Source organism: Syngnathus acus, chromosome 10, assembly GCF_901709675.1.
Source record: "Syngnathus acus chromosome 10, fSynAcu1.2, whole genome shotgun sequence".
Taxonomy (NCBI): domain Eukaryota; kingdom Metazoa; phylum Chordata; class Actinopteri; order Syngnathiformes; family Syngnathidae; genus Syngnathus; species Syngnathus acus.
In genome coordinates, this window is record NC_051095.1 from 28290549 (window position 1) to 28304108 (window position 13560).

The 13560-nt window shown below is 44.4% G+C and overlaps 1 protein-coding gene across 2 annotated transcripts in view; it reads left to right on the forward strand.

The window, feature by feature from the left end:
• spdl1 (spindle apparatus coiled-coil protein 1) overlaps positions 1–13560 on the forward strand; it is a 177549-nt gene that overhangs the window by 118959 nt on the left and 45030 nt on the right. For both annotated transcript variants that reach the window (XR_005099208.1, XM_037262836.1), the window contains exons 9-10: positions 8990–9096; positions 11307–11427. Coding sequence is in view for 1 of the 2 variants with exons in the window: in XM_037262836.1 (XP_037118731.1) it covers positions 8990–9096; positions 11307–11427 (228 nt within the window). In the remaining variant the exon portion in view is untranslated. The remainder of the gene's footprint in view (positions 1–8989; positions 9097–11306; positions 11428–13560) is intronic.

Genomic DNA, 13560 nt, shown 5'->3' on the forward strand with positions numbered 1-13560 from the left:
TGAGTGCGTGTGCGGATGGTTGTTCGTCTCTGTGTGCCCTGCGATTGGCTGGCAACCGGTTCAGGGTGTCCCCCGCCTACTGCCCGATGACAGCTGGGATAGGCTCCAGCAAGCCCGCGACCCCCGTGGGGATACAGCGGTACAGAAAATGGATGGATGGATAACTATTATATAAGCAATAATATTATCAAACCATCTGTGCACTCTAAATCATTAAATCCATCGATCAAATTCCTCGTCCTTTGTCAACAACGCCGCGCGTGCGCCCTGACGTCAGCATCGTCGTTATTCCACAGATCTAGTATATAACTATATTGTAGCGTTAACAAAGTACAAGGAAAGACGTCGGTTTGGTAAACGGCTCTTTATTTAACAAAACAAACTTCCAGGCGTGTGGCGGCGTGGACTTCCAGCCACGGAGGTGGAAGAGAGATCCATAGAATAGGACCGGGCGTGCGTAAAAGCCATGACCGAGCCCCATCCACCGTCCCCGGACAGCCACCCGGCCAAGCGCCGGCCCCCGACTTCTATCCACGGAGGTAAAAGAGAGCTCCGTAGAGTAGGACCGGGCGTGTGTAAAATCCATAATAGTTTTTCAAACCTTCTGTGTCACTCCAAATCCTTAAATCCTTCAAACTCTTCGTCCTCCGTGTCACTTAGAAACAAAGCCGCTAATGATGCCGGTAGTACGTGGGGCCCTTCGTCATCTTCGTCATCCTGTGATCAATCTTTGTCCTTTTTGTAAACAACCGCCGCGTCGCGCTGCTGACGTCACTTTGAATTCAAATTACAGTAATCCCTTGCTACATCGCGGTTCGTTTATCGCGGTTTCACTTTTTTTTTTTTTTTTTTTTTAAATGTTTGAAAAAAAACATATAAATCGCTCCTTATTATAAGTCGCCCCCCCACCCAAACTATGAAAAAAAACGCGACTTATAGTCCGAAAATTACGGTAAGTTTGCAGGGTACCCAAACTTTTGCAGAGGCCATTATTTTTTTTTCTCTTTTTCTGAAATTGTAAATGATGGCAACAAATTCTAACTTCAATGTATCATAAGAATGTCTTATCTGTAATTTGATGCCTGCTGGAGATTTTTCTGTCCTTCCTTGGCTTCTTTATTGATATTAATACCATTTTTTACCTGGGGTGTCTGAACTTTAGATCTCCACTGTATAGAGCAGCGGTGGCCAACCCGCGGCTCGCGAGCCGCATGCGGCTCTTTGGCTAGTTTCATGCGGCTCTTTTACGTTCATATCAACATTTGTGTTTATTTTTCGTGCGTATTTGCTTCGTATGGTATTTTGGTCAAACGCGCATGCGCGTGAGGTGAATTGGTTTTGCCCGCTTTTTTTATGAATGGCGACTGTGACTACGGGGGCCCATTAGGTCCAGAAAAGCTGACAAGACGCTTGCCAAAATGGCAAGGAAAAAATGCACAGCTAAACGAATATATGACGATGAACACAGGACGTTTTTAACAGAGTTAAAGTTGTTTTTTGTTGAACGCCATGGCAAGCCATTCTGCCTGATATGTCGGACGTCATTGCCGCATTTAAAAGCTTCAAATGGTCAGCGCCACTTCAGCTCACTTCATGCCAATATCGATAAGGACTTTGCAAAAGGTACTGAATTTCGCAAGCACAAGTTTGGAGACTTTGAAAAGTCAGGCAGAAAAATAGGTACAGTTTTTCAAAAAAATTACGAAGCACTCAGAGACTGTCACACTTGCATTGTTTCAACTGGCTTGGAACATTGCACGGGCTAAAAAGCCATACAATGAAGTGGAGTTCGTTAAAATATGCCTCAGTGACGTTATTGAAATCTTGTCTCCTGAAAACGACGAACTCAAACGAATGGTCTGTCCCGCCACACATAGTAAGTGAAAAAACTTAGTATGTTTTTGTTTGTGGAATTTGTTGAACTGAGAGTTTGTCTGTGTGAGACAATGCACACAATGCTCATTGTTGAAAATGTGGTCTTTGGTCTGTGGTTTTAGTACTGTAGGAGTCAATTTGTCATTATCATGTTGGTGCGTGACATAATAATGTCACACAATAAATTTGGCTGAGCAGAGGGGGGGGTGTGCGTGTGTGTGTGTGTGCGTGCGTGTGCGCGTGCGTGCGCGTGCGTGTTTGTGTGCGTGTGTGTGTGTGGGGGGGGTGTTCATGTGTGCTCATGTGTATGATGTGGCTCTTTGCGATGACACAGTAAAAAATGTGGCTCTTAGTCTCTGACTGGTTGGCCACCCCTGGTATAGAGAATAGTGTGCACATTCAGAGACATTATTTGTCTCTCGGCAGCCTGAACTGAACTAGTTGCTTTGAGCCCAGTTGTCACGGCACCAGCTTCCAGAGTTTACCTCGTTCCTGCCTCGTCAAGTGCTTCTGCCATCATCCTGTGGCTGAACATCTTCACTACTCAGCCGCTGACCTCTGGATTTGCCGTACTGCAAACGACTATTCAAGTCAAGTTTATTTATATAGCCCTGAATCACAATCAAGTCTCGTAGGACTTCACATGTGCAAAATTGACAATTATTCTCAACATCCCCTGATCTCAACTCTCAGGAGTGCAAGGAAAAACTCAAAAACCCTTTCTGGGGAGAAATGAGAACCCTTGAGAAGAGACCACAGATGGGAGGATCCCCCTTCCAGGATGACCAGGCTGCAATGGATGCAGAGAGGGCACATAGAACAAATAATGTAAAATGATCCAAAGAAAAAGTATATTTCCATATTAAAAGTAAAGAGCTGCAGGAAGGTGCCCTCGATTGTCATGGCAATGTCTGGGAGGGTAGTAATCCGCTTCAGATCCCTCATCCCAATTGATTGACAAAATATTTTCAGTTTGGGTCTCACTTAACCGGGTGGGGGGCAGGATAGAGAACACAAACTCCAGCCAACACAGGTTAATTAAAGGCCATAGCATAAAAATGTGTCTTTAATCGTGTCTTAAATGTTTCTACTGAGGTAGCTGTTTAGATATCTATCGGTATGGCATTCCAAAGCTCTGGAGCCCGAATAGAAAATGCTCTAGAAAATGCTTCTTTTTGGCCGTCGGGGTCACGAAAAGACTATCGTTTTGCAAGCGGAGGTTACGCGACGGAACGTAAGGAACAACTAGGTCGACGAGATACGAAGGCGCTAATCCATGTAGTGTTTTATAAGTTAATAAAAGTCGCATCTTAAATGGACCGGGAGCCAATGTAAGTTGGCTAAAATTGGGGTAATGTGATTAAATTTTCTCGTCCATGTGAGCAGTCTCGCCGCAGCATTTTGTACCAACTGTAGACTTTTAAGACTGGACTTAGGAAGACCAGAGAACAATACGTTACAGTAGTCAAGGCGCAACATAATAAACGCATGTATAATAGTTTCCGCATCACGAGTCGAAAGAATCGGACGAATCTTAGCAATGTTAAGGAGGTGAAAAAATGCAGTTCTAGTTATGTTCTTAATGTGTTTTTGAAAGGAGAGCATTTGATCCAACAACAAAATTAGTTACAGTCAGAGAGCGCAGGCGCAGTCACGGAGTTAATATTATGGTTGCTGTAGCTTTGATTGTGCTCCTATCATGGACAGAGACCTAAAATTTAAAATTTTATTAGGTAATTATCAGACATAACAGTAGTGTAATGCATTATCGTTATTTGAGGTTGTCAATCCTCAGGATAATCAGATCTAAAGTATTTCCATTTTTATGCGTGTTGCCTGTATTGCTTGCGGAAATACGAACGTATCAATTATTGCCTGAAACGCCTGTTCTTATACTACTCTGGGCCGCCCTCCTCAGTAGTCTTAACTGAGAGTGACTTCTACGTATGTATGTGCAGAGTGTCATAGAGAAGAGAAAGCCAATAAAGAAAGAGAAGGGTTACAGCGATATAACAGCATAGCTCAAGTTACTTAGCTAATCACATGTGCCAAAAAGGCCTATTCTAACAGTATAAACAAGGGGCTGGCAGACAGATTCTGATCTTCGGGTGGTGTTGGATGGAGTTGATTCATACACAAGACGCACGATCAAGGTAGAAGGTGGTCTCTAAGTGCCCATCCAGAGCAGCCATTTTTTTCATTATCTGCAAATAGAGATCTTGCAATTCATTTCAAAGACTTGTACCTGTCCAGGACCAGGAAACGTGCAAGTAACATCTCCGCAGACTGACCCTTCTCACCCAGGACACAGTCTGTTCCAACTCCTTCCCTCCGGACGGCGTTATAGAGCGCTGTATGCCAAAACCAGAAGAAAACTGTCGCTCTCATGAACTCACTTCACTCATGGAGACTCAGAGACATCACTGTGCAATAACATTCTACTCTCGCCACTTTAATGTTGTTAGTTACCTGATTGTTGTTAGTCACTTAAATGAGATCAACCGGAGTCAAATTCCCTGTTTGGCATGCACAAACTTGGTCAATAAAGCTGATTCTGATTCTGAAATGTACTTTCATTTTCATTCAAAAAAGAACTAAAGCAGTATATATTAACCTAATGCAGGGGTCACCAACACGGTCGCCCGTGAGGACCGCATGAGTCGCTCGCAGGACTGTTCTAAAATTAGCTCAAATAGCGGCACTTGTCAGTGAGCTGCATCTATTTATTTTACAGTCAAACCTCGGTTTTCGAACGTCCTGTTCTCGAACAAATCGGAATTCGAACAAAGAATTTGAGATTTTTTTGCTTTGGTTGTCGAACAAAATTTGGAGGTCGAACCTCGCGAGATGAGTCAGGAGGACCCTAGAAAACCCGACCGCGCGGCCCGGATGCCAACTGACTCCGTTGTTATTGTATTTTTGTTACTTTGAGGATTGTATTAACCCCTAATCATGCCTCCAAAGAAAGCAAGTGGGAGCAGTAAAGCCATCCTAAAACACAAAGACGCTCTTAAAGCAATGCGACAGTGAATGCGCTGCGGTTGCGCGATCGGACCAAATTAAGCTCCCTGCGCACTGAGGTCCACTTAAATTATGGAAAGTACATCAGGACTTTAATTTTTTTAATTTTAGCGACGGCTGTCACAATAATGCGACCAGCGCGGAGCAGTTGCGCGGAGCAGTTGCGCGGTTTGCAACGCGCTACTGTTGCGGGTTCGGCGGTGCGCTGCAGTTGCGTAATCGGACAAAATTAAGCTCCCTGCGCACTTAGGTCCACTTAAATTTTGGAAAGTACATCAGCACTTTAAAAATCTTTTCTAAATTTCAGCGACGGCTCTGTCACAATAATGTGACCAGCGCGGTGCAGTTGCGCGGTGCAGTTGCGCGGTGGGTGACGCGCGGTGGGTGACGCGCTACGGTTGCGCGTTTGGTGCGCTGCAGTTGCGCGATTGAAAAAATATGCGCAAATGAAAAAATGCTTAAAAAAGGCGGGGTTTTTTTCGTCTTGAAACGGACTAATATTTTTTCCATTATTTGTAATGGGAAAAATAGATTCGAAATTCGACCGATTAGCTTCTCGAACCGCCTTCTGGAACAGATTGTGGTCAAAAACCAAGGTTTGAGTGTATTTTTGCTATTCTTGTTAAAATCACACTTACATGTGAACTGGAAATGACAATAATAACACATAGTGAAAGCCAAATTGAGCAAATTGGCTATTTCAGAAGTGTGTGTCAAACTGGTAGCCCTTTGCCTTAATCAGTACCCAGGAAGTAGCTCTCGGTTTAAGAAAGGTTGGTGACCCCTGACCTAATGGAAACATGGATTAGAGATTCACTTAAAGATCTATCTATTTTTCAAATGCAAATTGACTGAATTAGATCAGTGCCCGGAAGAAAATATTTCACACCACCAACTCTCCTATGCCTATAAATGATACCATTCATCATTCAGGTACACTTCTGCATGTGTAGTAACTAGAAAATGCAATTTCTGGAGAAATTGCGTGTGAAGGCGAAGAGGTTGAACAAATATTTGGGGATAGCGATGTTTAAAGTTGGAACGGGTTGAATTAGTTGAAAAATGTAGAAATTAGAAGGGAAAACGAAATTTTGGAAAATTTGGTGTGAATTTCAAAATTAAAAATGTTGAATTTTTGGTAAGTGGGAAGTTGTGGAATCGATAGGTAAAAGATGAACCTATGAAAGTTGGAACGGGTTGAATTGGTCAAAAATGTAGAAATTAGAAGGGAAAAACATTTTTTTTTTAAATTTGGTGTGAATTTCAGGACTAAAAATGTGGAATATTTGGGAAGTTGTGGAATAGGTAGGAAATAAATTAATAGTTTAAAGTTGAAATGGGTTGAATCGGTTGAAAAATTTAGAAATTAGAACAAATATTGAATGCCCCATAGAGAATGAATGGGAATTATAAAACAAATTGTGCCAAAAAATTTTGAATTTGGAATGAAACAAAAACCACAGGTTTAAAAGGTTCTCTTTGGAATTCTAAAGTTAAAACGGGTTGAATCTGACAAAAAATTGAGAAATTAAAAGTGAAAAACGTAATTTATGGCACTTCCCGTTTATTTGGCGGCACTTCCGGTTTAATTGGGGCCACTTCCAGTTTAAATTAGGTCACTTCCGGTTAATTTAGGTCACTTTCGGTTTATATGGGGCACTTCCGGTTTAACGAGATCACTTCCGGTTTATATGGGGCACTTCTAATTCAATTTAAGCCACTTCCGGTTTGAATTGGGGCACTTTTGGTTCACTTCCTGTTAAGATTGGGGCACTTCCGGTTCACTCACACTGTCACCTCCGGTGTCCCCCAGGGATCTGTACTCGGTCCTACCCTCTTCACTCTCTACATCAGGGGTCACCAACTCCGGTCCTCAAGGGCGCCAATCCAGCCTGTTTTAGGTGCAGCCCTACAACAACACACCTGATTCAAATAATCAGGATCGCTATCAGCCTTAATAGAGCTTGCTGATGAGCTGATCATTTGAATCAGGTGTGTTGTTGTAGGGCTGCACCTAAAACAGGCTGGATTGGCGCCCTTGAGGACCGGAGTTGGTGACCGCTGCTCTACATACTACCCCTCGGCAATATAATCAGGAAGTTCGGCATCTCATATCATTGTTATGCGGACGACACCCAGCTATACCTCAAACTTGACCCCCCGCCCTCCATAACCCAGCCTTCTCCATCTCCCTCATCCATCCTCTCCCTGTGTCTGGAGGAGATAAAGGCGTGGATGAATCTCAGCTTCCTGCAAGTTAACAGTGACAAAACCCAAGCCATGTTAATTGGCACTCCCCATCAGATCCATACCTGCCCAATAACAAGCATCTTATTCGCCGGTCTCACTATTCCCCTCTCAGCCACTGTCACCAACCTGGGTGTGAAACTGGACCCTCAACTCAACCTTGAGTCACACATAAAACACATCTGCAAAACCTCCTTCTTCCACCTCAGAAATATTTCCAAACTCCGCCCCACACTTACCCTGACGGATGCTGAGAAACTTGTCCACGCCTTTGTCTCCTCAAGGCTAGACTATTGTGATGCACTCCTCATCGGGATCCCTAGCAAGAGCCTCCAGAGGCTTCAGTACATTCAAAACAGCGCTGCTAGGATCCTGATGAGGGTGCGGAAAAGCAATCACATCACACCCATCCTCCGTTCTCTGCACTGGCTCCCCATCAAATTCCGAATTGATTATAAGATCGCCCTCCTCACTCACCATTGTATCCTCGGACATGCTCCCCCATACCTCAAAGAACTCCTTGCCCCAAAACCTGCCACCCGAAGCCTCCGCTCATCCAATTCACACCTTCTCCACGTTCCGAAAACCAAGCTGCGCACCATGGGCGACCGGGCCTTCTGCCATACAGCCCCTACACTGTGGAACTCCCTCCCCGACCACCTAAGAGCACCCCAATCCACTGACTCTTTCAAAACTGGACTTAAAACTCACCTCTTTACCTTAGCATTTCCGTAATTTCTCTCATATCTTGGTTGTCGTCCAGTTGTTTTAAACTTGTCCTTGTTTTGTTTTCTTGTTTTTTATCTGCCATGTAGCACTTTGAGATTCCCCCGAATGTAAAGTGCGTTATAAATATAATTTATTATTATTGTTATTATTACTTCCTGTTCATGTTGGTTCATTTTGGGGAGCTTCCTGTTTATTTTGGGGCACTTCCAATTCACTGCGTTCATTCTGGGGCACTTCTGGGTCAATCCAAGATGGCCGCCACACTGTGGGGGTGAAGGGATGAATTGGGTAAGCATAGTGGAAGTGGGGGTGAAGGGGGTGAATATGGTAAGCATAAGGTGAACAGTTCAAAGTTGAAACGTATTGAATCGGTTGAAAAATGTAGAAATTAGAAGGGAAGAACGAAATTTTGGAGATTTTGACGTGAATTTCAAAATTGAACATTTTGAATTTTTTGTAATTGGGAAGTTTTGGAATAGGTAGGAAAAAGTTGAACATTTGAAAGTTGGAACGGGTTGAATCGGTTTAAAAAATGTAGAAATTAGAAATGAAAAACGAAATTTTAGAGAATTTGGCGTGAATTTCAAAACTGGCAATTGGTAGACAAAAGATGAACAGTCTAAAGTTGGAATGGGTTGAATCGGTTGAAAAATGTAGAAATTAGAAGTACAAAACGGAATTTTGTGAGATTTTCCGGAATTTTTTATCGTGAAAACGTGAAATTTTTGAATTTGGCAATTTTGGGAATGTCGATAAGCTTCCCCAATGTGAATTGAATGTGCTGAATGATGTGAATTTCAAACTGGAACGACGTAAATGTGAAATGTTGAATGTGCCATTAAGAATGAATGGGGAAAAATTTGCCGTAAATTTGCAAATTTTGTGGGAACGGAACATTTTTGTTATTAGAAAAATGCAAGCGGTCATCACGTGAATACTTTGAATACGTCAAAAGTGGAATGGAGTGAATCGCATGAATTATGTGGAAGGACTACCGTGAATTTCAAAACAAAAGTGTGGAGACCCTTTAATTGTTGTCATCTTTCATGAAATGGTATTAACTTCTAAATGATTATGAGGGTGTATTAAACCAGAACATGTGCATATTTGTATGCAGGTGTTGCTAAAGACCAAGGGGAACGATGCACCTCCCTCAGAAATTGGTAAAGGCGAGGATGAAACGTTTTACACTATCTTGCTCAAAATGAAACTCGACAATGCAATGTGAGTTTATTTATTTATTTATTTCTATATTTGTGTTTGTTTCAGTGTTTGTCTGTTTGTTTTTGTTTGTTTGTTTGTGGAGTTTTTTGTTGGGGCTTTAAAGGACTATTATAATAAGCAAACTGGTGCCCAATTGAGAATGAATCTAAAATGCAGTGTAAACATCAGAGGTGAAGCTAATTTGGCTTTCTCCTACCATTTGAAATACAGTGGAGCCTTGGTTTTCGACCACAATCCGTTCCAGAAGGCTGTTCGAGAAGTGAATCGTTCCAAACAGAAAAAACACCTTTTTTAAGCATTTTTTCATGTGTTCATTTTCGTTCGATCGCGCAACTGCAGCGCACCGCGCAATTGCACCGCGCTGGTCGCATTATTGTGACAGAGCCGTTGCTGAAATTTAGAAAATATTTTTAAAGTCCTAATGTACTTTCCAAAATTTAAGTGAACCTCAGTGCGCAGGGAGCTTAATTTGGTCCGATCGCGCAACTGCAGCGCGCCGGGCGCTCACTGTCACATTGCTTTAGGAGCGTCTTTGTGTTTTAGGATGGCTTTACTGCTCCCACTTGCTTCCTTTGGAGGCATGATTAGAGTTGATGCAATCCTCAGAGTAACGAGAACGTAATAACGAACGGAGTCAGTTGGCATGCGGGTCCTCTCGGCTCATCTCGCGAGGTTCGACAACCGAATTTCGTCCGACATCCGAAGCAAAAAAATCTCGAATTTTTTGTTCGAATACCGGGACGTTCGAAAAACCGAGGCTCCACTGTACTAAGCCAAACTTTTCAGTTTCATCGATTTTTGGGGGGCACAAACTGCTGTTCCCTAACGAGGAGCTGAATGATAAAATTCACAACAGGAATATTTCAAATGTACCATTTAGACGGACTTTCCCAAGGTATTGTTGTCAAGGTTATGAAATACAGGCTTGCTGGGGGCGTCTTACAGTTTAGTAATTATATCAATATAGCACCAAGTAAATAATGACAGTGTAGCACCAAGTTTCATAGTTGCGTTAATGGCTTTATAGATAGGTGGGTGCACAAAAACCTTCAGCAAAACCCAACCAGTATTACCTGAGAGACAGCGGTATGAATGAAATTATGTCCCGTATTTTCCACAGTAGTAGGCGCACTTAAAAACTTAAAATTACTCAAAAAACCACAGTGCGCCTTATAATGCAGAGCGCCTTATATATGGATCAATTGATGAATTTGTTGATCCATACTGGTTGTACACAGCGCTCTGCCAAAATGTTTCAGTATGTTTTAGTACGACTAGTAAATTACAAGGTCGCGTTGCTTCCCAGCATTACAGCAACCGTGGTCAGAATGCGTCACTGAATAGCTGTTGTACCTGCGAGGCTATTTCATTACAAAATAAGCTGTTCTGTTAATGTTTTCGAGTACGTTTACGGATCAATATCCAACGGAATCATAAATAAGCAGCACCAATGTGTTAAATCAGTCTTGAGTCGGTTCCGATCACTTTTAGGGGAGAGAGTTTGAGAAACGTGATTGTTTGCAGGGGGCCGCCATGACACTTTGCTGAGGCTCATGGGAGTCTACGAGCTGAGGCTCATGGGAGTTTGCGGGTGGCTAATGCTATAATGATAGCTGCTATACGCACGAGGTTATTTCATTTCAAAATAGGCTGCTCCATTAATGTTTCGAGTAAATTTACAGATCGACATGGAAGGGAAACATAAGCAGTACCAATGTGTTAGATCGAACTTTAGTCAGTTCCGATCATTTTATAGGAGATCAAAGTCAAAAGTCAAAGTCATAGTTTGAGAAGCGCGATTGTTTACAGAGGGCTCATTGGTTATTGGCTAGTGGATGCATACCGCAACCCTAGTCAACCTCAGTTTGTTGCAGTATAGCTTTTCTATTTTATGCGCCTTTTAATCCGGTGCGTCCTATATATGAAATCATTTCTAAAATAAAAAAATCAATAAGGGTGCGCCTTATAATCCAGTGCGCCTTATGGTGCGAAAAATACGGTATATTTATTAGAGTCCCACTTGCCATGACAATTGAGTCTAATAGTTTGATATTTCCTATAGTTTTTTTTTAAATTACATTTATCCATTCATAAATTATTCCGAAGTTTGAATACTGTGCGTCCTAATATTCCTAGATTTTGTGAGTAGTTAAGTGAGCTGTGTTGTTTGACATTTTTTTAAGATATGTCCCTCTTTATTACATGTGCAGTAAGGATGTGGAACGTTTAGGAGATGAACTTTCCATGCAAAGGATGCAGTCTTTGTTAGAAAGCCAGAAAGTTCTTGAACTGGAGAAGAAACTCTTCAAAGATGAACGTCTTCTCAAACAGGTAAATGGGTTCACTGTTAAAGGGGAATATAACACACAAATAAAGGTTGGACAAAATGTGCTTTTCTCTTTCATATTGCTCTTTACTGTAAAACATTGCTTTCACCATTAAATCTACTGTTGTCCACCATTCCAATACATAGTTTTTTTTTTTTTTACAAACCCGGCGATAACAGACATTGCCAACATTGTTTTAAAGCTTACGTATCTAGTTTATAAATTATTCCGATTTAAGTTTTACTCACCCCTCCGTGAGTCGTCACCTTATCGTGGTGGAGGGGTTTGCATGCCTCTATGATCCTAGGAGCCATGTTGTCTGGGGCTTCATGCCCCTGGTAGGGTCACCCATGGCAAAAGGGTCCTAGGTGAGGGGCCAGACAAAGCACGGCTCAGAAGACCCCTTATGATGAATAAAATATATGGACCTAGTTTTCCCTCGCCCGGACGCGGGTCACCGGGGCCCCCCTCTGCAGCCAGGCCTGGAGGTGGGGCTCGAAGGCGAGCGCCTGGTGGCGAGGGCCCGGCTGGACACAGCCCGAAATGAAAACGTGGGTCCCCCTTCCCATGGGCTCACCACCTGTAGGAGGGGCCAAAGGGGTCGGGTGCAAAGCGAACTGGGCGGCGTTCAACCATGTCCCTCGGGAAGTTCTGTGGAGGGTGCTTCGGGAGTACGGAGTGCCGAGCCAACTGATGAGGGCGGTTCGGTCCCTGTATCATCGATGCCAGACCCATAGCTCGTGACCATAGGTGAGGGTAAGAGCGTAAATCGACCGGTAAATTGAGAGCTTTGCCTTTTGGCTCAGCTCTCTCTTTACCACGACGGACCGGTACAGAGTCCGCATTACTGCCGACGCTGCACCGATCCGCCTGTCGATCTCGCGCTCCATCCTCCCCTCACTCGTGAACAAGACCCCAAGATACTTAAACTCCTCCACTTGGGGCAGGATCTCATCCCCGATCCGGAGAGGGCATCCATCCATCCATCCATCCATCCATCCATCCATCCATCCATCCATCTTCTTCCGCTTATCCGGGGTCGGGTCGCGGGGGCAGCAGCTTCAGGAGGGATCCCAGACTTCCCTCTCCCCAGCCACTTCATCTAACTCATCCCGGGGGATCCCAAGGCGTTCCCAGGCCAGCTGAGAGACATAGTCTCTCCAGCGCGTCCTGGGTCGTCCCCGGGGTCTCCTACCAGTGGGACATGCCCGGAACACCTCCCCAGGGAGGCGTCCAGGAGGCATCCTGATGAGGTGCCCGAGCCACCTCATCTGGCTCCTCTCAACGTGGAGGAGCAGCGACTCTACTCCGAGTTTCTCCCGGATGACCGAACTTCTCACCCTATCTCTAAGGGAGAGCCCGGACATCCTGCGGAGAAAACTCATTTCGGCCGCTTGTATCCGTTCTTTCGGTCACGACCCATAGCTCGTGACCATAGGTGAGGGTAGGAGCGTAAATCGACCGGTTAATTGAGAGCTTTGCCTTTTGGCTCAGCTCTCTCTTCACCACGACGGACCGGTACAGAGTCCGCATTACTGCCGACGCTGCACCAATCCGCCTGTCGATCTCGCGCTCCATCCTCCCCTCACTCGTGAACAAGACCCCAAGATACTTAAACTCCTCCACTTGGGGCAGGATCTCATCCCCGATCCGGAGACGGCATTCCACCCTTTTCCGATCGAGGACCATGGACTCGGATTTGGAGGTGCTGACCCTCATCCCGACCGCTTCACACTCGGCTGCGAACCGCTCCAGTGAGAGCTGGAGATCATGGCCTGAAGAAGCCAACAGCACCACGTCGTCTGCAAAAAGCAGAGACGCAATGCTGAGGTCCCCAAACCGTACACCCTCAACGCCTCGGCTGCGCCTAGAAATTCTGTTCATAATTTTTATCCAACCCTCACTGGGAACGAATCCGACTTACTGCCGGAAATGCGGACCAAACTCTGGCATCGGTGATACAGGGACCGAACCGCCCTTATCAGTTGGCTCGGTACCCCGTACTCCCGAAGCACCCCCCACAGAACCTCCCGAGGGACACGGTCGAACGCCTTCTCCAAGTCCACAAAACACATGTGGACTGGTTGGGCGAACTCCCATGCACCCTCGAGGATCCTGCTGAGGGTGAAGAGCTGGT